This window comes from Salmo salar, chromosome ssa06 (genome assembly GCF_905237065.1).
Source record: "Salmo salar chromosome ssa06, Ssal_v3.1, whole genome shotgun sequence".
Lineage (NCBI taxonomy): Eukaryota > Metazoa > Chordata > Actinopteri > Salmoniformes > Salmonidae > Salmo > Salmo salar.
Window position 1 is genome coordinate 14,145,232 of NC_059447.1, and position 24,857 is coordinate 14,170,088.

The 24,857-nt window shown below is 45.2% G+C and overlaps 1 protein-coding gene across 1 annotated transcript in view; it reads left to right on the plus strand.

Moving 5' to 3' along the window:
- Positions 1-24,857, plus strand: part of bahcc1a (BAH domain and coiled-coil containing 1a) — a 137,556-nt gene that overhangs the window by 15,431 nt on the left and 97,268 nt on the right. Inside the window, exons 5-11 of the mRNA XM_045719821.1 lie at positions 3,799-4,112; positions 6,200-6,560; positions 8,635-9,615; positions 13,320-13,489; positions 15,258-15,394; positions 16,048-16,161; positions 23,741-23,861. Of these exons, the coding sequence (XP_045575777.1) occupies positions 3,799-4,112; positions 6,200-6,560; positions 8,635-9,615; positions 13,320-13,489; positions 15,258-15,394; positions 16,048-16,161; positions 23,741-23,861 (2,198 nt within the window). The remainder of the gene's footprint in view (positions 1-3,798; positions 4,113-6,199; positions 6,561-8,634; positions 9,616-13,319; positions 13,490-15,257; positions 15,395-16,047; positions 16,162-23,740; positions 23,862-24,857) is intronic.

Here is a 24,857-nt window from a genome sequence, read left to right on the forward strand (position 1 = left end):
GTGCATCCACGAAACCCTTCCCCGGGGAAAGATTAGCTTAGCCGGGTTAATGTTTCAGGACAAAGGTTCCATGGTGCGTCAGGGGGGCTGAGGGGGTGGAAGGAGGATCAGACTGGACATGCACATTAATGAGTGTACTGTGAAATATGTAAGAGGACAAAAACACATTGAGTTGGAGAGAGAGGAAAAAGACAGACAGAGAGACAGAGAGACAGAGAGACAGAGACAAGAAGGCGTGGGCAGCTGAATCCCCAAAGCTGAGCTCCATGTGTCATAGTCAGTGTGCTCAGCTGCCCTCTCCCCAGATTCACAGTCCACACACACAGCATTCCTCTCTGCTCTGTAAAGAAGACACATCAGGGGAATGGCTGAGCTGTGCTCCTCTTGAACATGGGAACTAACATCCCTGCTGGTCCACAGACTACTCATGTGGCCTGGAGAGCGGGCTGGAGTATGCTAGGCTGGATGGGTGGGTGAATATTTAGGGAGCACTGCAGGGTCGATCGCTCCAAGGGGACAGTAATTTGGTTACTGGTCAGTGGCTCTGTCATCATCATCATCATCATCATGTAGTATATCATTATAGTCACAATCCAGTGTATTTTCAGGACAGATCCTATGGGAGTCCATTCTATTCAGGAGGAGGAGAGGGAGAGAGGGAGAGAGATGAGGGAGAGAAAGAGAGGAGGAGAGAGAGAGGGAGAGAGGAGGGAGAGAAAGAGAGGGGGAGAGACAGGTTGGAGAGAATGAGAGAGAAGGGAGAGAGAGAGAGAAGGGAGAGAGGGAGAGAGGTGGGAGAGAGAGAGGTGGGAGAGAATAAGAGATAGAGAGAGAGGGGGGAAGAGAGAGAGGAGGGTGAGAGAGAGGAATGAACAAGAGAGCGCAGAGAGAGAGGGGAGAGAGAAAAAGAGCGGGAGAGAGAGAGCGAGCGTGGGAGTGCTGCTGTTTAGGTGACCATGTTCTCAGCATAAAGCAGCAGTCTTTGTTCAACAGAGGGATGTGATCAGTGTGTCTTATCTTGTGTGTAAGTGAGGGCTTTGCTTTTGTGTGAGAGATGGCAGTACTGGTGTTCCAGCATTGAGACATACAGATGTCTCAATGCTGTACATGTCTGGGTTATACTTTCTGAGAGACATACATTTATGTACAGCTTAGCTCCTTTCCCCCTATTGTGTTGATGTTGGTGTGTGTGTGGGTGTTTGTGTGTGCATGCGTGGGTGTACCCCAGCTAGCACATTTGGTTCCTTGGAAGTTATGGGGAACGTACGTTTTTGGTTTCCCATTTGTTCTGGGAACGACACCATAGGTTTCCTGACCGGTAAACATTTTTAGGTTGCAGGTACGTTCAGAGAACGTTTTACTATGGTTCCACAAGGTTTTATTAACGTTCTGAGAATGGAAATTATAGGTTATTTGAAGGTAATTAAATAACGTTCTGAGAATGGAAATTATAGGTAATTTGAAGATAATTAAATAACATTCTGAGAACATGTTTCAATAAGACTTTTAATAGCACTGTTAGCTTAGTAAGGGTTAACTGTTTTGAATTAATTTGATTCATTTGCTTAGTCATTAATCATGCGTTTTTTATAGTGGCACACCGTCAGTGAGATTCAAACCTATGATCTTCTGTTCTCTATGGAATTAGTTCACTACACCCCCAGGATGGCGCTAGCATGACAGGGGTTTTTATAAATTCATACAAAGATGTTCATTTTAGTCTATCAAACAGACCCCATATCAAAGGAAACAAGCACTAATTAAGATCAGGTGGGCACAGCGAACACACCTGAACACACTTAACAAGGTAGAGGATAGAGTTTGGTTGACACTGAGAACGGAATGTATTTGTTTTTAAATAACGTTCTTAGTATGTTACTAATGTTTTCTTGTAATTTTTCTGGAAAGTTTTTAACTTCTATGGGCTTGGTGGGACACAGCCAGTGAAATATCAGGGCGGCAAATTCAAAAACAACAAAATGTCATAATTCAACTTTCTCAAACATACAACTATTTTACACCATTTTAAAGATACACTTCTCCTTGATGTAACCACATTGTCCGATTTCAAAAAGGCTTTACAGCGAAAGCAAAACATTAGATTATGTTAGGAGAGTACATAGACAAAAATAATCACACAGCCATTTTCCAAGCAAGGACATGTGTCAATAAAACCCAAAATACAGCTAAATGAAGCACTAACCTTTGACGATCTTCATCAGATGACACTCCTAGGACATCATGTTACACAATACATGTATGTTTTGTTCGATAAAGTTCATATTTATATCCAAAAACAGCATTTTACATTGGTGCGTGATGTTCAGAAAATGTATTCCCACCAAAACATCCGGTGAATGTGCATATCAATTTACAAAAATACTCATCATAAACGTTGACAAAATATATAACAATTATTTTAAGAATTATAGATAGACTACCCCTGGATGCAACCGCTATGTCAGATTTTAAAATAGCTTTACGGAGAAAGCACATTTTTCAATATTCTGAGTACATAGCTCAGCCATCACGGTGAGCTATTCAGACATCCGCCAAGTTCGGGGCAACCTAAACTCAGAATTAGTATTAGAAATATTCTCTTACCTTTGCTGATCTTCGTCAGAATGCACTCCCAGGACTGCTACTTCCACAAGAAATGTTGTTTTTGTTCGAAATAATCCATATTTATGTACAAATACCTCTGTTTTGTTAGTGCGTACAGATCACTTATCCAAAGGCATAACGCACGAGCGCGGAACGAGAGACGAAAAGTCAAAATGTTCCAATACCGTACTTAGAAGCATGTCAAACGCTGTTTAAAATCAATCTTTATGGTATTTTTAACGTAAAATTGCGATAATATTCCAACCGGACAATAGCATATTCATTCAAGAAGAAAAAGAAGGAACAGCGTGCTCGCATGACCGCGCATATCCAATCCCTTTGTTGCCAGGCAGACCACTCAGTAACTGAGTTCCTATTATCTGCCCAGTGACAGGAAAATGCTCAACCCACTTTCTGAAGGCTTTAGACAGCCAATGGAAGCCTTAGGAAGTGCAACGTCACCCCACAGACACTGTAGCTTAGATAGAGAATCAAAAGAAGAACTACAATTCTCAGACTTTCCACTTCCTGCTTGGATGTTTCTCAGGTCTTTGCCTGCCATATGAGTTCTGTTATACTCACAGACACCATTCAAACAGTTTTAGAAACTTCAGAGTGTTTTCTATTTCAAATCTACCAATAATATGCATATTCTAATTTCTGGGCCAGAGTAGTAACCTGTTTAAATTGGGTACGTTTTTCATCCGGCTGTGAAAATACTGCCCCCTAGCCCAGACAGGTTAATATTCTGAGAACATGACTTTAAATAGAACCATGAGGAAACCTGTAGAATACATGATGCTGAAGTACTGAAATTCCCAACTAAGAAACATATGGGTCTCAGAACGTTATGTGCTAGCTGGGTATCCTGCACTATTCCCAGAAAGTTGTGGGAAGGTTGTATGCAAAATAACCATAGGACAATCACGCTGTCACCAAGCTCTAAGAAACGTGTGGTTTATGTGCTAGCTGGGACGTGTGTATGTGCACTTGTACATATTCATGTGCATGTGCATGTGTGTGTGTGTGTGTGTGTGTGTGTGTGTGTGTGTGTGTGTGTGTGTGTGTGTGTGTGTGTGTGTGAGAGAGAGAGTGCATGTGTGTGTGTGTGTGTGTGTGTGTGTGAGAGAGTGCATGTGTGTGTGTGAGAGAGTGTGTGTGGCTCCTCTGATCCACTCCTTTCTCTCTCATTAGATGTGATGGAGCAGCCTGGGCTGTGGCCCTCAGTGTACGGAGCCCGAGGGCCCTCCTCCCACATACACCCACAACACCCTGCTGTGTACTCCCGCTCGCAGTTTCTACGGCAACAGGAGCTGTACGCTCTCCAGCAGCATCAACAGCATCATCATCTGCAGCAGCAGCATCAACACCAACAGCAACAGAATCACCAGTCACACCCCCTGTCACACCCCCAGCCACAACCCCAACCCCACCCACAACCCCAGCCTCAGCAGAACCACAGGGCAGCACAGACCATGGAGCTCCAACATAGACCCAACCACGTCCAGGTGGGTGGCATACTGGCCACAGATTAACATAAATACCTACATACACACAAACACAAGTACGCGCACGGATGCACACACATTATCATGAATACACACACAGCCTTATTCTCATGACAACACCAACAGTTTTGTTACATAGTACAATACTTCCACACACACAAACAGCATTGGGCCACAGCATGTACAGTACAGTACCTATTCATAGCTTCATAGACCAATATTATCCCAGGATTTGTTGACTCTCCCTCTGGAATAGTGTGGGCTCAGTATGGATGGTGATGCAAACTGCCTGGTTTGTCATTGCACTCAGTAAGAGTCAATATATCCAGGTTGAATGAATGCCTGGCTCAGCTGAACACAGGTTCCACACTCCCAGGGTTGCAAAAAACTTTCCCAGAATTCCCTGGTTTTCTAGAAACCCTGGTTGGAAGAGTCCTGGAATTGAAATCAAATCAAAGTTTATTTGTCATGTGCGCCAAATACAACAGTTGTAGGCCTTGCTTACTTACAAGCCCTAACCATGCTTACTTACAAGCCCTAACCATGCTTACTTACAAGCCCTAACCATGCTTACTTACAAGCCCTAACCATGCTTCCTTACAAGCTCTAACCATGCTTACTTACAAGCCCTAACCTTGCTTACTTACAAGCCCTAACCATGCTTACTTACAAGCCCTAACCATGCTTACTTACAAGCTCTAACCATGCTTACTTACAAGCCCTAACCATGCTTACTTACAAGCCCTAACCATGCTTACTTACAAGCTCTAACCATGCTTACTTACAAGCTCTAACCATGCTTACTTACAAGCCCTAACCATGGTTACTTACAAGCCCTAACCATGCTTACTTACAAGCTCTAACCATGCTTACTTACAAGCCCTAACCATGCTTACTTACAAGCCCTAACCATGCTTACTTACAAGCCCTAACCATGCTTACTTACAAGCTCTAACCATGCTTACTTACAAGCCCTAACCATGCTTACTTACAAGCTCTAACCATGCTTACTTACAAGCCCTAACCATGCTTACTTACAAGCCCTAACCATGCTTACTTACAAGCCCTAACCATGCTTACTTACAAGCCCTAACCATGCTTACTTACAAGCCCTAACCATGCTTACATACAAGCCCTAACCATGCTTACTTACAAGCCCTAACCATGCTTACATACAAGCCCTAACCATGCTTACTTACAAGCCCTAACCATGCTTACTTACAAGCCCTAACCATGCTTACTTACAAGCCCTAACCATGCTTACTTACAAGCCCTAACCATGCTTACTTACAAGCCCTAACCATGCTTACTTACAAGCCCTAACCATGCTTACTTACAAGCTCTAACCAACAGTGCAATTTTTAAGTAAAAAATAGGTTTTAGGTAAACAATAGATAAGTAAAATGACAGTGAAAATAACAGTAGCGGGGCTATATACAGGTGGTACCGGTACAGAGTGTGAGGGGGCACCAGTTAGTCGGGCTAATTGAGGTAATATGTACATGTAGAGTTAAAGTGACTATGCATAGATGAATTACAACGAAATAAGGAGGAAATCCATGAATCCTCCAACCAGAATTTCTGGAAAAGCAGGGCATTTTAGGAAAGTTACCTGGATTTTCCAACCTTTCACACACAATACCAATACTGATGAAGCCTCTTGGTCAATCAGCAGATTGCTCAAGATTTGGGGACAGCCGAAGAACCCTTTTGGAACCCTTTTTTCTAAGAGTGTAGGCCATGTTCTCTAGGGCTTGTCTTTGGTTATTATGGGGTGCTCTACTTTAGGCTATCGCTCCATTCAGTCTCATTGTGGGAGTTGTGCATGGTTTACTCCAATGGATCAGTGGTTAAGGACTAGTGCTGCAAACACCAGGGTTGTGGGTTTGAGTCCTGCAATGGGCCACATCATTTAATATGTTAGTCAATGTTGACACTTTTATCCAAAGGGACTTTGAGAACTGTCAACATTGACAGAGCCACGTACAGTAAAATCCCATGTAAATGGATCATTCTGTTCACACATAAATCACCTGCTATATGTTCTATGTGGTGTTGTTTCTGTGTTTTTTTCCCTCTGTGGGTAGGTGCAGAAGAGACCAGAGGAGCCTTCAGTGGAGCTGGAGGAGCTGCTCTCTGAGCCAGCAGGTTCTAAACCTTCCAAACCCTACTCCTCCTACCACAACCGCTCCTCCAACAGAAACACCCCCACCCCAGGGGCCTGCACTGCTCACCTGTCCCCCTGCTGCCAGTCCCAGTCCCCCTCCCTGCACCCCCACCCTAAGAGCACCCCATCCACCCCCTGCCCCGCCCCTAGCCCGGCAGCCGCCGCCCCTCGGTCTCCGGCCATCAGTCCCGTCCCCCCACAGCTGCCTAAAGGGGCGGACTCCCAGGACAAGAGAGGAGAGGGACAGCCCCCGCAGGATTACCCACAATCCCTGGAGCCTGGTAAGGGAACTCACATTGTCCATCCACTCTGACTATGTCCCAATCATCTCTCCTTCCTCCCAAAGTGTGCACTTGTTCATTTCCCTTCACTGATTTGAAAGGCAATGACGGGTATAAGAAAAATTCCCACTAGCTCATGCCTCCACCAACCCAATGGTTTTACATTTGTGGGAGAAGTGAACAGGTGCTCTCTTCAGGATATTGGAGAAACTATTGGGACGCATCCCCAGGTTACATTCCAATATTCACACTAACATTTCACTTAGGTTGCGTTTACACAGGCAGCCCAATTCTGATATTTTTTCCACGAATTGGTCTTTTAACCAATCACATCAGATCTTTTCACATCAGATCAGAATTGGGCTGCCTGTGTAAATGCAGCCTAAGTGATGTGTTAGAAGCTCTCTGAGGGTCATATGAGAAATATCTATGATGACAATAGACTGTTAAGAGGGATAAGCAAGATAGTTAGAGACACACAGCTCATTCAGCTGTCAAGGTTCTACGCTAACAACCCTGGCCTTCAAAGTCTATCTGTGAAAACTGTAAATGACTGATAGGTCTGACACAGCAACAGAGGACATGGCACCACAAATCATCATCCAGCAACAGAGGACATGGCACCACAAATCATCATCCAGCAACAGAGGACATGGCACCACAAATCATCATCCAGCAACAGAGGACATGGCACCACAAATCATCATCCAGCAACAGAGGACATAGCACCACAAATCATCATCCAGCAACAGAGGACATAGCACCACAAATCATCATCCAGCAACAGTGGATATAGCACCACAAATCATCATCCAGCAACATAGGACATAGCACCACAAATCATCATCCAGCAACATAGGACATGGCACCACAAATCATCATCCAGCAACAGAGGATATACACTACAAATCATCATCCAGCAACATAGGACATAGCACCACAAATCATCATCCAGCAACAGAGGACATAGCACCACAAATCATCATCCAGCAACAGAGGACATAGCACCACAAATCATCATCCAGCAACAGAGGACATGGCACCACAAATCATCATCCAGCAACATAGGACATAGCACCACAAATCATCATCCAGCAACAGAGGATATACACTACAAATCATCATCCAGCAACATAGGACATAGCACCACAAATCATCATCCAGCAACAGAGGACATAGCACCACAAATCATCATCCAGCAACAGAGGATATACACTAGAAATCATCATCCAGCAACATAGGACATAGCACCACAAATCATCATCCAGCAACAGAGGACATAGCACCACAAATCATCATCCAGCAACAGAGGACATAGCACCACAAATCATCATCCAGCAACAGAGGACATGGCACCACAAATCATCATCCAGCAACAGAGGACATAGCACCACAAATCATCATCCAGCAACAGAGGATATACACTACAAATCATCATCCAGCAACAGATACAAATAAAATGGCTGCCGGCCCGACTGGTCTTTCTCTCAGCACTGTCACCTTGGTAATGACGGAGAAACACCTCGCTCAGAGCCTTGGAGGCTCCGCCCCCCCCAGGCCCACACCCTCTTTATCACCATTAACGGCTCGCTAACTGCCTTGCTATGCCATTCCATGCCAGAAGATATAAAAGTGACATGCCACGTTTGATAAACGAAACCTCCTTCTACACTTCAAATAGCAAGCTAACACACACACCTACGCTGAATAACACGTTTACACATGTATACGCACACACACACGGTTCACTCCCCTTCCTGTGTGTTGTGAGATCAAGGCGCAGTGCCACCTACGTAATTTCCTCTTCCTGTGCCTCTCTACCCTCTCATGACCCTGGAGTGAGTTCTATTCAGGGCAGGTCCTCAGGGTTAGGCCTTTTGAAAAGCCTCTGACATCACTTCACAGGAGAGAGAGGGAGAGAGGGAGAGCGAGGGAGAGAGAGAGAGAAAGAGAAAAGAGTCGTAGGGACAATCATCTGGCTTTTGAGAAATGTTTTTTGTCCTTTGTTGTGAAGCTTTTTTACTTATTCCTCTTTTAAACCTGCTTCCCTTTTCTCTTTCCTATGTTTTTATAGACTTGCCTCCTGGATACACCTACCCTGCCATCGCCATGGGTTACAGGAGCGGCACATCCCCCCACGATGTCCGATTGGCCGAGCCAGCCGACCTGGAGGCGGTCCAGGCGGAGCCTGCTGAGAATGCTCCCCAGCCTCTCTCCAGCCTGGGGGCGGAGCTAGAGTGTCAAGCCGTGGTGAGGCCCCTCCCACACCAGGAAGTGGAGGAGGAAGAGGAGGTGCAGAGAGAGGAGGTGGAAGCCGGAGTAGCAGCAGGCAGCTGTGGACCTCCAGATCAGGAGCATAGGGAGGAGCAGGAGGAGGAGGTGTCACTGTGTCCTGCTGCGGAGAGCCGTGTGTGTGAAACCGCCTCCTGTCCCATCCCCATCCCCCTCTTTGAGGAGGAGAACCACAGAGCTGACCCCACCTCCACCCTGGAGGAGCAGGAGGAGGAAAAGTGCAAGGTGGAGAGAAGACAGCAGCAGGAGGTGGCAGGAGAACAGGAGGAGCCAAAGCAGGGCTCCATCATCATCGACTTGGACCCTCCCTGCCCTGCCCAGCCCCACCAGGAGATACATACTGAGGAGGAAGAGGAGGGAGGAGAGGAGGAGCAGGAAGAGGAGAGTACTCCTAATGATGACAACCACTCAGTAGAGTTGGTGTGCCTCTCCCCCGACTCTCCCTCTCCCTCTCCATGCCCCAGCCAGTCTATCATCACCCTCTCCCCCTCCTCTCCCTCTCCGTGCCCCAGCCAGTCTATCATCACCCTCTCCCCCTCCCTGAAACCCATTGTGCCTAGTTACTGGAGCCTAGAGCTGCTGATCGCTGCAGCCTTCTGCGCTGACGTCCCTCCGTTTCCCATGCTGGCCTCCAGCACCCTCCAGCCCCAGGCCTGTGACACCCATCCCTGCCCCAGCCACCCCCACCACGGCATGGAGCTGCTCAGCGAGCTGGCCGACCTGGAGCTCCAACAGCACCGACACAACACAGGAGACAGCCAAGGTGAGAGAGATACAGACAGACAGACGGACAGACGGACAGACAGATGGACAGGCGGACAGATGGATGGACAGACGGCAGTCTGAAATGATGTCATTATAACTAGAAGCTGATTGAAATGACAATCAGAAACAAATGAAGTCATTTCAACCAGCCGCTAGGGTGATGTCACTTAAAGCTGGAATCCTTCAGGTTTTTATTTAGTTATTAGGATCCCCATTAGCCGACGCCATGGCGACAGCTAGTCATACTGGGGTCCGACACGTAACGAAAAAGACATTACAGATAAAAGACTTTACAATCCTCCTAACTCTTTCCCCACCTGTGTATCCTTCCAAGTCTCCCCCAGAGATCTCTCTCTCTAGGAGCAGTAGTAGGCTTCCTAGAAGACTCCTCTAATGATAGAGCAGGAGAGAGAGAAACAGCAGACCTCTGTTACAATACAGACCTAGACCTCTGTTACAATACATACCTATTTTACAATACATACCTAGACCTCTGTTACAATACAGACCTCTGTTACAATACATACCTATTTTACATACATACCTAGACCTCTGTTACAATACATACCTCTGTTACAATACAGACCTCTGTTACAATACATACCTATTTTACATACATACCTAGACCTCTGTTACAATACAGACCTCTGTTACAATACCTACCTATTTTACAATACATACCTCTGTTACAATACAGACCTAGACCTCTGTTACAATACAGACCTCTGTTACAATACAGACCTCTGTTACAATACAGACCTAGACCTCTGTTACAATACAGACCTAGACCTCTGTTACAATACATACCTCTGTTACAATACATACCTAGACCTCTGTTACAATACAGACCTAGACCTCTGTTACAATACATACCTCTGTTACAATACATACCTAGACCTCTGTTACAATACAGACCTAGACCTCTGTTACAATACAGACCTCTGTTACAATACATACCTATTTTACAATACATACCTAGACCTCTGTTACAATACAGACCTCTGTTACAATACATACCTATTTTACATACATACCTAGACTACTGTTACAATACATACCTCTGTTACAATACATACCTCTGTTACAATACATACCTAGACCTCTGTTACAATACATACCTCTGTTACAATACATACCTATGTTACAATATAGACCTATGTTACAATACACCTAGACCACTGTTACAATACATACCTCTGTTACAATACAGACCTCTGTTACAATACAGACCTAGACCTCTGTTACAATACATACCTCTGTTACAATACAGACCTATTTTACAATACATACCTCTGTTACAATACAGACCTAGACCTCTGTTACAATACATACCTAGACCTCTGTTACAATATATACCTCTGTTACAATACAGACCTAGACCTCTGTTACAATACATACCTCTGTTACAATACAGACCTCTGTTACAATACAGACCTAGACCTCTGTTACAATACATACCTCTGTTACAATACAGACCTATTTTACAATACATACCTCTGTTACAATACAGACCTAGACCTCTGTTACAATACATACCTAGACCTCTGTTACAATACAGACCTATGTTACAATACATACCTCTGTTACAATACAGACCTCTGTTACAATACAGACCTCTGTTACAATACATACCTAGACCTCTGTTACAATACAGACCTAGACCTCTGTTACAATACATACCTCTGTTACAATACATACCTAGACCTCTGTTACAATACATACCTAGACCTCTGTTACAATACATACCTAGACCTCTGTTACAATACAGACCTCTGTTACAATACATACCTAGACCTCTGTTACAATACAGACCTCTGTTACAATACAGACCTAGACCTCTGTTACAATACATACCTCTGTTACAATACATACCTAGACCTCTGTTACAATACAGACCTATGTTACAATACATACCTCTGTTACAATACAGACCTTTGTTACAATACGGACCTTTTTTACAGTACAGAGCCCTGTTACAATACAGACCTTTGTGACAATACAGGCCTCTGTTACAGTACTCTCTCTCTCTGTCTCTCTCTCTCCTGCTCCGCTCACCCACCGCCTCTCTGTAAAATCCACACACACACACTCACGTGCGCACATTCGTGTAAGTACACACACAAGTGTGTGGGTAATCACAAAAGCAGTGGATGTTGTTGGGACCCTGGAGCATTGCCTCAGTAATTACAACCCATTGTTTTAAAGTGCCTTTAAAAGCTTCCTCGGTTTCAAAGCGCCGCAGTCGCGTTTCGTTTTTTTTCCTGTGTTCATGCAAAAGGATGTTTTGTGTTTACCCCATCTTCCTAATGTATTTAACTGGTCCCAAAAGATGGCGACTATAAAAAGGACATCATCAAGTGATTTTTAGAGTGTTGTTGTTTTGGCTGTGTGATGTCATCGCAGGCTCTGAGGAGTTTCTAAAGACATCAGTAAGCATGACTAGGTGACTTCTTGTAATGATAGAACTTCACACAGCCCCTCATCATGCGTAGCCCCCAGGGCGGAGATAGAGGTCCCTACCTAGTACAGCAGTACGGTATTCCCACTACTGAGCCGAGCTGAGCCCATCCAATCTGTACTGCACTGGCCTGCTTACAGTATGCACAGTGTGAAAAGGGTATGGTAGTATTCAATATATTCCACCACAACAGCCACAGGCCTACAGTACAGTACTGTAGATGTCTATACTGCATGGTGAAACCCTGGACCAGACGGTCAGGTAGTACCACAGACCTACAGTACAGTACTGTAGATGTCTATACTGCATGGTGAAACCCTGGACCAGACGGTCAGGTAGTACCACAGACCTACAGTACAGTACTGTAGATGTCTATACTGCATGGTGAAACCCTGGACCAGACGGTCAGGTAGTACCACAGACCTACAGTACAGTACTGTAGATGTCTATACTGCATGGTGAAACCCTGGACCGTCAGGTAGTACCACAGGATACTGTGGAATTGGAATTAGAATTTGGTTTATTTTATTAATTTATTAGACTTGAAATGAAACTGACCCGAGCACTGTTGGATAGACCTTATGTAGCATGTCAACTGCATGTCCATTGACTTTCAACAAGAAAGTGTCTGCAGTCCATCTGCAGATGTTCAACGAACAAACATCAGTAGACTATCAGCATTGCAGGATCTCAACAGCATGTCTTCAGCCTTTCAGCAGCATCTCAACAGCATGTCTTCAGCCTTTCAGCAGCATCGCAACAGCATGTCTTCAGCCTTTCAGCAGCATCGCAACAGCATGTCTTCAGCCTTTCAGCAGCATCGCAACAGCATGTCTTCAGCCTTTCAGCAGCATCACAACAGCATGTCTTCAGCCTTTCAGCAGCATCTCAACAGCATGTCTTCAGCCTTTCAACAGCATCTCAACAGCATGTCTTCAGCCTTTCAGCAGCATCTCAACAGCATGTCTTCAGCCTTTCAGCAGCATCTCAACAGCATGTCTTCAGCCTTTCAGCAGCATCTCAACATTACGTTTGTAGAGCATCTACAGATGAACGATCCAAGTAAAGTGTTACAGATGAAGGTGTGCTGCACAGGATCACACCCTAGATGGGATTCAAATAAAAATAAGATAAGAAAAGAAAAATACTAGAATGACACAACATCTAACGCTGAATGAACATGTCTGTCATTATCACAGCTCGTTTTCCTTGACCCCTGACCGAGTCTGTGTTTCGGCCCACAGGAGAGGAGATGTTGATCTTTGACCTCCAGAGTCTTGCCACCCTGGCAGCAGCCCGTGCCTTGGAGCTGGGTGCCCAGGAGGGTAGCGGGGAGGGCGCCGGGCGGCACTACCCAGCCCGCAAGACCCTCAACCTGCGCAGGAAATGCAGCTGGACACCTCGCCACGAACCGGTAGAGTACAACTTTACTGTGTCCTGATGTTCTATGTACCATTAGAACAGAATGCAGTACATTCAAAAAAATACATTAGAAGGAATTTTAAATGGTTAAGTGTACACTGATTTTAGACTGTTAGTTTAACCTCTCTGGGGTATGTGGGACGCTAGTGAAATAGGAGGGCGGCAAATTCAAAACAACAAAAATCTCATAATTAAAATTTCTCAAACATACAACTATTATATCACATTTTAAAGATACACTTCTCGTTAATCCAACCACATTGTCCGATTTCAAAAAGGCTTTATGGCGAAAGCATAAAATTAGATTATGTTAGGACAGCGCCTAGACAAGAAGAACCACACAGCCATTTTCCAAGCAAGGAGAGGCGTCACAAAAAACAGAAATACAGCTAAAATGAATCACTAACCTTTGATCTTCATCAGATGGCACTCATAGGACTTCATGTTGCACAATACATGTATGTTTTGCTCGATAAAGTTCATATTTATATCCAAAATCCCCATTTTACATTGGCGTGTAATGTTCAGAAATGTTTTGCCTCCCAAAACCTTCCGGTGAATGAGCACATACATTTACAGAAATACTCATCATAAATGCTGATAAAATATTCAACAGTTATTCAAAGAATTATAGATACATTTCTCCTTAATGCAACCGCTGTGTCAGATTTCAAAAAATTTGCAATAATCTGAGTACAGCGCTCAGATATCAAAACAAGCCATACAGATACCCGCCATTTTGGAGTCAACAGAAATGACAAAAATGACATTATAAATATTCACTTACCTTTGATGATCTTCATCGGAATGCATTCCCAGGAATCCCAGTTCCAGAATAAATGTTTGTTTTGTTCGATAAAGTCCATCATTTATGTCCAAATACCTCCTTTTTGTTCGCGCGTTTAGTCCACTACTCCAAATGCAGGAAGCGCGCGCAAAATGTCACGACGAACAGTCAAAAAAAGTTCTATTTACATTCGTAGAAACATGTCAAACGATGTATAGCATCAATCTTTAGGATGTTTTTATCATAAATCTTCAGTAATATTCCAACTGGACAATTCCAATGTCTTCAAAAAAGAAAAGGAACACAGCTAACTCTCACGGAGTGCGCGCCACTGAGCTCATGTCATTTTCTCAGTCGTCTACTTCCAGGACCTCTTATTCTCTCCCTATTCACTGTAGAAGCATGCAACAATGTTCTAAAGACTGTTGACATCTAGTGGAAGCCTTAGGAAGTGCAAAATGAACCCTAAGTCACTGTATACTGTATAGGCAATCACTTGAAAAACTACAAACCTCAGATTTCCACACTTCCTGGTTGGATTTTTCTCAGGTTTTTGCCTGCCATATGAGTTCTGTTATACTCACAGACATAATTCAAACAGTTTTAGAAACTTCAGAGTGTTTGCAATCCAAATCTAATAATATGCATATCCTACCTTCTGAGCCTGAGTAGCAGGCAGTTTACTACGGGCACGCCTTTCATCCGGATGTCAAACTACTGCCCCTACCCTAGAGAAGTTAATAGCATTTATAATCATTTATGAAGCATTTCTAAAAACTTCCATTTTTTTTGTTATTATAAATTGCTAACAAGACTTTTGCACCCATCATGATGTCATCATGCTTCTACATCTGCATTGCTTGCTCTTTGGGGTTTAAGGCTGGGTATCTGAAAGCACTTTGTGACAACTAATGATGGAAAAATGGCTTCATAAAATACACCTGATTGATTGATTAGTATTGTGAACATTCAGGCATGCCCGGCCAAGGGCACCATGGAGAGGATGGAGGGTCCGGAGCTGGCCATGCGGGTGAAGCTGGCAGAGCTCCAGAGGCGCTACAAAGAGAAACAGAGGGAGTTAGCCAAGCTACAGAGGAAGCATGACCACCAGTAAGATACAACATGTCCTTTACTATCCTCCTATGCATTATCCTTCACCATGTCCTTTACTATCCTCCTATGCATTATCCTTCACCATGTCCTTTACTATCCTCCCATACATTATCCTTCACCATGTCCTTTACTGTCCTCCTATACATTATCCTTAAACATCTCCTTCACTATCATCCAATACATTATCCTTCACCATGTGCTTTACTATCCTCCTATATATTATCCTTCAACATGTCCTTTACTATCCTCCTATACATTATCTTTCACCATGTCCTTTACTATCCTCCTATACATTATCCTTCAACATGTCCTTCACTATCCTCCTATACATTACCTTTCACCTCTGAAAATAAGTGTTTTAACTCTCGTGTTATCCTTTGGGATCAAATCCTTATCTTGTTAAAACATTTAATGAACTCAAACTCTCCTTTACCCATGACTACCTCCTAGTCTCATGTTGTGATACTTCCTTAGTCTCCTAATCGCTCCTTTAACTGATTTCTAAAAGCAGCTCACAAAACAAACTGAAGCCATGACAACACACTCCCTTTCTATCTCCTGAAGGATTCCCTCCTTCCTTCTCCAGTTTATCTGGTCCTGTGCTCAAATACAGTATCTTAGTGTTCTCATGAGTGTGTGTGTGTTTACAGGAAGGAGGAAACACCTCGCAGCCCTGCTCGTAGAGGACCGGGGCGGCCCAGGAAACGTAAATCAACCCCCGCCGCTGGCCCAGGCTCCTCCTCTGAGACCCAGAGAAAAGTCAAGTGAGTGTGTGCATGTGTGTTGTAAGGCTCATCTCCCTCTCTGCCTGGCCATAGCCCAAACGCACTGATAAGCCTCCTACATATCACTGCAATCCAGGAGACTCATGCCATCAACAGGAAATGGGAGAACCCAGCTGACCCCTTCAAGGAAGTCCAGTTTAACCTAATCTTAACCTAATCAGCACAGAGACTAAATTGTATTACAGTTTAATCCACATCGGTGGTGTGTGTGTGTGTGTTTGTGTAGGCGCCTCCTTCCTTACCCTGTTTATGCGTGTGGATGTTTTAAGTGTATGCATTCATTTCAAGATGTCATCTGTGTAGTGTGTGTGTGAAGTGTGTGTGTTCTGTACATGCATATGTGTGGTTGTGTGTGTTGTGTCCGTTCACATACTGTCTGTGAGTGCCTCTGTGTGACTGCGTTCCATTGTATTCCTCTGTCCAAGTGTCTCAGCCAGTTTCCGCCCAGCTAATTTAAAACCGAATGGCATTACTGTGGGCCAGAGGAGGGCCAGGAGGGCTGGCGGGAAAGAGAGGGGCCAGGAGGGCTGGGGGGGCAGGAGGCTGAGGGGCCAGAGGTGGGCCAGAGGAGGGCCAGAGGAGTCTGGGGGTTGTCTGGGGTGTACTGGGGAGCTGAGCGTGGTGGAAGGGGGCTGGTGGGGGTTGTAATTAGAGTCCTGTGAATGATCCTGTAATCTGCCCCAGCTCCAGGAATGGGACATAACCTATCATTAAAGCCAGGGGGTCAGGGGGGGTCAGGAGGGGATTGGGTCGGTCACACAGGGTCGTACAGCCGCCAAGACACACTGACTCACACTGACATCAAGGAGGGGGGGTGTACAGCCCGTTGCTCTCAATTTATCTCACACATCGCAATCATTGGTTGAAGCACAATGTTAAGTTCAAATCTCGCTACCGTCATATCTAAGCCAATATGACACCAATGTCTATGACAATTTGCAAGTCAACTTGATTGAAGGTACACAACACACTACCGCCTCTCGTCATTAGCCGTCTGTCCGTTACCAAGAACCACTATACCTGATTTTTGACAGGGTTGTTAGCATTAGGTAATCAGACTTTTTTCTCTCCCAAAATTTGCTCAAATTCTAGACATCAGATTAAAAGGGGACCATTAGACTTAGATCCATTTGGACTGAATAAGTTTGTAGGTGCAACAGTTTTTATTAATATCGCAATTTATTGCTCTCACGTGCACATTTCTGCCCAATAAAAACAACGATGTGCTACCTTTTTGTAGCATTTCTGACAATGCTAGCATATTTTCAGCCGTATCTCAGAGTTCTAAAACCGGGTCGAGCAACTCAGTTGCTGCGCAACAGTAGCAGCTAGTTAGTAGAAGGCTAGCAGCTGTAGCTAGCTAGCTAACACCAGTTGGATGAGAAGCAAAAGGAAGGTAGCTAGCTAACTAGGTATATTTGGCTATGGTTTTTCATATGGCTGAAGTCATCTGTGTAAACTGCTGACCTGAACACTTGTGTGTAATCAGAGCACAAACAAATAAGCTGTGTAGATATATCATTAAGGCTGTATGTATTTCTAGATATAGGCCTATTGTAAACGTGTATTATTGTAGCGTCATAATCAGTATTGCAAAATTAAATACAAATACACACATAACTTTAAGCTTCATAGTCATTTGAGGTAATTAACTGGTCATTATTCAGCACAGCAATTGATAAAACAGGACCATGTTTGAAAAACAAGTAGTTCTGAGCTTATGTCAATATTACACAGGTAAGCTAACGCTTACAGAAACCAGGAATGCAGACAGGCTCCATAGACCTCTATGTCTATATGAGGGACTATGTTCAACACACCACCTCCTGTTATTCTGTTGGGTACCTACTGACTAAAAAAGATATCATGAAATATATTTCTTTTTCAATTACATGCATTGTTAAAAAAAGGTTTTACATTACCATATTACCACAAGGCAAATAAGCTCATTCAATCAACCCTGGTGGTGTTATTAGTATAAAAGAAAAGCTTGCATTCATGTAATAAAAAAAGCTTCAAATGGTATTGGAATGGGATAATGTCTTAGTTTGGAGTGGGAAGAATGCAATACATTACCTTGTATGTGGTACAAATCACATTATTGTGGGAGCACCTCCTCGAAGAGTATGAATTAGGCTGTTTGATAAGGTTTAAATCCTAAGCAACCAGCATACACATAGTTTTAAAGTACAGTAGACCAACATAGCTACTGTAGTAGGTCAAAGCTGTGTGCTGGAAAACCTTGGTAGAGCATGGGTGAAGTAGGCCTTGTGGTGCTGGAAAACCATGGTAGAGCATGGGTGGAGTAGGCCTTGTGGTGCTGGAAAACCTTGGTAGAGCATGGGTGGAGTAGGCCTTGTGGTGCTGGAAAACCATGCTAGAGCATGGGTGGAGTAGGCCTTGTGGTGCTGGAAAACCTTGGTAGAGCATGGGTGGAGTAGGCCTTGTGGTGCTGGAAAACCATGGTAGAGCATGGGTGGAGTAGGCCTTGTGGTGCTGGAAAACCTTGGTAGAGCATGGGTGGAGTAGGCCTTGTGGTGCTGGAAAACCTTGGTAGAGCATGGGTGGAGTAGGCCTTGTGGTGCTGGAAAACCTTGGTAGAGCATGGGTGGAATAGACCTTGTGGGGCTCATGTGAATTTCCTTTCTTTTTTGGCATCAGACCAATCCCTACTTCTCAATTAAAACCTATTTTTTTGTTTTTAATAAATCAGTGGGTATCTCATAATTGTTATCCAAATTCTTAAATAAAATATGAATAATACATTCATATGAATAATTAATCTGGATGTGGGTGTTATTGCTAATCTCAGGGAAACACAGAAACTAAAAAGGTTCCCACAAACATCAGCCGCACATATCTTTATTTTGCTATGTCGGTGTGTAAATGCTCATTGGTGGTATCCAGATTGGAATGTGTGTGTGTGTGTGTGTGTGTGTGTGTGTACCTGTGTGTGTGTGTGTGTGTGTGTGTGTGTGCATACATGTGTTTGTGTGCTTGTGTGTACATGTATACATCTGTGTGTGCATCCATGTGTGTGTGTGTTTGCATCTACTCACATGTGTGTACATCTGTGTGTGTCTCTGTGTTGTCAATTTTCAATTAGTGCTGTCATCAATGTCCATATGGAAGCCTTGGAGGGGCTTAGTGCCACCCCAGAGCAGCCAACAGTTCTATTCCCTCCCTCCCATTTCTGGGCAGCGTTCCATAGTGCTCCCAGCTCTCCCACTGCGATGTCAACTCTACTCTCCTTCCGCCTGTGTACCCCTGCCCCCTTCCCTCACATTCTCCCCTCCAGTCCTTCCCCACCCCTCGCCCAGCCAGGGCTGCACATGGATACTGATGCCCTGTGACAGTGACACCAGAAATGAAAGGGCGGTAGGCGGCAGGGCCTACAGCGAAAGGATGGATGGAGGGAGGGGGAGATGGAAGGATGGATGGAGGGACGGGAAGATGGAGGGAGGGTGGAGAGGGAGATGGAGGGGGTGGAGAAGGAGATGGAAGGGCATGACTGGCCTCCAGTTACAGTAATGTCTCCATGACTGGCCTCCAGTTACAGTAATGTCTCCATGACTGACCTCCAGTTACAGTAATGTCTCCATGACTGGTCTCCAGTTACATTAATGTCTTCATGACTGACCTCCAGTTACAGTAATGTCTCCATGACTGGTCTCCAGTTACAGTAATGTCTCCATGACTGACCTCCAGTTACAGTAATGTCTCCATGACTGGCCTCCAGTTACAGTAATGTCTCCATGACTGGTCTCCAGTTACAGTAATGTCTCCATGACTGGCCTGCAGTTACAGTAATGTCTCCATGACTGGTCTCCAGTTACAGTAATGTCTCCATGACTGGCCTGCAGTTACAGTAATGTCTCCATGACTGACCTCCAGTTACAGTAATGTCTCCATGACTGGCCTCCAGTTACAGTAATGTCTCCATGACTGGCCTCCAGTTACAGTAATGTCTCCATGACTGGTCTCCAGTTACAGTAATGTCTTCATGACTGACCTCCAGTTACAGTAATGTCTCCATGAATGGTCTCCAGTTACAGTAATGTCTCCATGACTGGCCTCCAGTTACAGTAATGTCTCCATGACTGGTCTCCAGTTACAGTAATGTCTCCATGACTGGCCTCCAGTTACAGTAATGTCTCCATGACTGGCCTCCAGTTACAGTAATGTCTCCATGACTGGCCTCCAGTTACAGTAATGTCTCCATGACTGACCTCCAGTTACAGTAATGTCTCCATGACTGGCCTGCAGTTACAGTAATGTCTCCATGACTGGGCTCCAGTTACAGTAATGTCTCCATGACTGGCCTCCAGTTACAGTAATGTCTCCATGACTGGTCTCCAGTTACAGTAATGTCTCCATGACTGGCCTCCAGTTACAGTAATGTCTCCATGACTGGTCTCCAGTTACAGTAATGTCTCCATGACTGGCCTGCAGTTACAGTAATGTCTTCATGACTGGTCTCCAGTTACAGTAATGTCTCCATGACTGACCTCCAGTTACAGTAATGTCTCCATGACTGACCTCCAGTTACAGTAATGTCTCCATTACTGGTCTCCAGTTACAGTAATGTCTCCATGACTGGTCTCCAGTTACAGTAATGTCTCCATGACTGGTCTCCAGTTACAGTAATGTCTCCATGACTGGCCTGCAGTTACAGTAATGTCTCCATGACTGGTCTCCAGTTACAGTAATGTCTTCATGACTGACCTCCAGTTACAGTAATGTCTCCATGACTGGTCTCCAGTTACAGTAATGTCTCCATGACTGACCTCCAGTTACAGTAATGTCTCCATGACTGGCCTCCAGTTACAGTAATGTCTCCATGACTGGTCTCCAGTTACAGTAATGTCTCCATGACTGGCCTGCAGTTACAGTAATGTCTCCATGACTGGTCTCCAGTTACAGTAATGTCTCCATGACTGGCCTGCAGTTACAGTAATGTCTCCATGACTGACCTCCAGTTACAGTAATGTCTCCATGACTGGCCTCCAGTTACAGTAATGTCTCCATGACTGGTCTCCAGTTACAGTAATGTCTTCATGACTGACCTCCAGTTACAGTAATGTCTCCATGAATGGTCTCCAGTTACAGTAATGTCTCCATGAATGGTCTCCAGTTACAGTAATGTCTCCATGACTGACCTCCAGTTACAGTAATGTCTCCATGACTGGTCTCCAGTTACAGTAATGTCTCCATGACTGGCCTCCAGTTACAGTAATGTCTCCATGACTGGTCTCCAGTTACAGTAATGTCTCCATGACTGGTCTCCAGTTACAGTAATGTCTCCATGACTGGTCTCCAGTTACAGTAATGTCTCCATGACTGGCCTCCAGTTACAGTAATGTCTCCATGACTGGTCTCCAGTTACAGTAATGTCTCCATGACTGGCCTGCAGTTACAGTAATGTCTCCATGACTGGTCTCCAGTTACAGTAATGTCTCCATGACTGGCCTGCAGTTACAGTAATGTCTCCATGACTGACCTCCAGTTACAGTAATGTCTCCATGACTGGCCTCCAGTTACAGTAATGTCTCCATGACTGGTCTCCAGTTACAGTAATGTCTCCATGACTGGTCTCCAGTTACAGTAATGTCTCCATGACTGGTCTCCAGTTACAGTAATGTCTCCATGACTGACCTCCAGTTACAGTAATGTCTCCATGACTGGCCTCCAGTTACAGTAATGTCTCCATGACTGACCTCCAGTTACAGTAATGTCTCCATGACTGGTCTCCAGTTACAGTAATGTCTCCATGACTGACCTCCAGTTACAGTAATGTCTCCATGACTGACCTCCAGTTACAGTAATGTCTCCATGACTGACCTCCAGTTACAGTAATGTCTCCATGACTGGTCTCCAGTTACAGTAATGTCTCCATGACTGGCCTGCAGCTACAGGAATGTGGGTCTATTTGAATGAGACACGGTGAGACAGGGACAGATTGGCCCAATGTTGTGTTACGTTGGAGGGCTATGTAAAACCAATTTCCTTTGGTAGAGTTGATTGCGCACTTTGTCGTGCTGGCTGTTCTGATTGGACTGTGTGTGTGTGTGTGTGTGTGTGTGTGTGTGTGTGTGTGTGTGTGTTTGAGTGAGTGTTTGCCTGTGTGTGTGTGTGTGTATCTGTGTGTTCATGTGTGTGTTTATCTCTGTGAGTGTGATTGTGTGTGCATGTGCGTGTGCGTGTACAAACTAGGAGCTGCTAATCAACTGTGTTTAATTAGTCAGTGTGGGGCTGAGTGCTTCTTCACCCTGCCAGTCCTCTGAGGGAAGGGGCTCTGTCACATTGTTTGTCAGTGTGTGATGGAGGGAAGGGATCAAAGGGGTCTGCCTCTCAGGGACAGCTCACACTTCTGCCACCACTGCCATTCACCTTTCAATCACTCACTCACCCACACGCACACACACACACACACACGCACGCACGCACGCACGCACGCACGCACGCACGCACGCACACACACACACACACACACACACAGCCCTGCATCACATCTAGTCTACCCCTCTCTCCCTCCCTCCCTCCCTCCCTCCCTCCATCCATCTTTCTCCCTCTCTCTCTCCCTCCCTCCTTTCCTCCTTGCTATAATAGCTGTACTTCAATGTGCACATATAAAGTACAAACACACACACACACACACACACACACACACACACACACACACACACACACACACACACACACACACACACTTGCTCAGTCAGTGTCTCACATTTTAGGGAGCACACACACAGTCAGTTTGTCCCATTTTTACCTGCCACATATTACAGACACACATGGATGCACGCACATGTGCTATTCTAGCCTGTGTGTAATGATGTAATCAGAGGACTTACAGTGCAGCCTAATAGAGATTTCCCTTTTATCTCTGAAAGGTTTTGAGCAGGCGATCCACAATCCTGATTAGGCCGCTGCTATCTCTCCCAGTCGACGTGACTGATGGCATGGCTAAGGCTGTGCACACAGTAGGAGGAGAGGGGAAGTTCATCTTTTGTTTGAGTACGGCCTGGCTCGCATCTGTGTGGTCGCCGGGCAGGTTTCCAGGGGGATATTCAAGGGCATTTTCACTCTGCTTCTAAACCAGCCCTGTGATGTTGCTACTCTGTAGGGGAAGAGGAGCTGCTAGCCCCACTGATATGGAAACGGGAGAGCTATGATATTCAACTGCCAGAACAATAGAAGCCGCATACAAATGCAGAACGTGCCTTCAGACCATTCAGTGATTCCCTGTATCTTTCAAAGCGTCTCTCTGTGCTTGGATAGGCCAGGGGGAACTCCCTTGATAAAGCGTTCCGGCTTCTTATCCAACACTGGCCTCCAACAATCCCAGGTTCGCCCCGTTAGATCCCAATTTTTCAAGCGTGCCGGTTTGGGGGTTTGGGAGAACAGGGCTCCAGGGTTTTGTCTTCTTCTGTTCGTCAGCTATAACAACCCACAGAGAGGTGACTCAACCCCTCCTTTCCCCTCTGGTCTTCCTCTCTTTCATTCCACCTCTCTTCTTCTTCCTCTAATGAATGCTCTCCCGTGTTTTGACTGGCAGGTCGTTAGGGGCGGGACTTGGCCTGTCGCCCGAGGACCTGCTGGGAGGAGGGGGCGGGGATGCCCAGAGGAAGAAGAAGAAGCTGTCCAATCGGGGCTTTGAGCGGCTCGGCGCGACAGAGGTCAGGGTTCTTTAGTTGTATCTCTTTGTCCTCTATCCCTCCAGAACAGATACCCACTCGGTAGAAAACCCTTATAGTTACTGAACACTTCTCTGAGCCCTCCATACAGTATTCTACCAATACTGCTATGTAGCCTGCTAGCCTTTGTGTTTTACCGTATGCTGTGTTAGCCACTATGCTAGTTGTTATGTAAATATTGTATGTTGTGTGATCTATGTTTACCCTATAGGCTAAATTAAAGTGTGAGTGTTGTGTACACACTTTGTTTCTTTTTTTATTGACACATTTCTAGTCATTAGAATGTAGCTCCTCCCACCAGCCGCCACTGAATCTAATGACTAGAAATGTGTCAATAAAAAAAGAAACAAAGTGTGTACAAAACACTCACACTTTAATTTTTAATTTTAAACTCTAAAGAGTCAAATCCCCCGCTCTCCATGTTAATATATTTTTCATTTGTGGATCTTCATCTGTCCCTCTGGCTGTCTGTGAGCTGAACTGAGCTCTGTCCCTCTAGCTGTCTGTGAGCTGAACTGAGCTCTGTCCCTCTAGCTGTCTGTGAGCTGAACTGAGCTCTGTCCCTCTGGCTGTTTGTGAGCTGAACTGAGCTCTGTCCCTCTAGCTGTCTGTGAGCTGAACTGAGCTCTGTCCCTCTGGATGTCTGTGAGCTGAACTGAGCTCTGCCCATCTGGCTGTCTGTGAGCTGAACTGAGCTCTGTCCCTCTGGCTGTCTGTGAGCTGAACTGAGCTCTGTCCCTCTGGCTGTCTGTGAGCTGAACTGAGCTCTGTCCCTCTGGCTGTCTGTGAGCTGAACTGAGCTCTGTCCCTCTGGCTGTCTGTGAGCTGAACTGAGCTCTGCCCCTCTGGATGTCTGTGAGCTGAACTGAGCTCTGCCCCTCTGGATGTCTATGAGCTGAACTGAGCTCTGTCCTCTGGCTGTCTATGAGCTGAACTGAGCTCTGTCCCTCTGGCTGTCTGTGAGCTGAACTGAGCTCT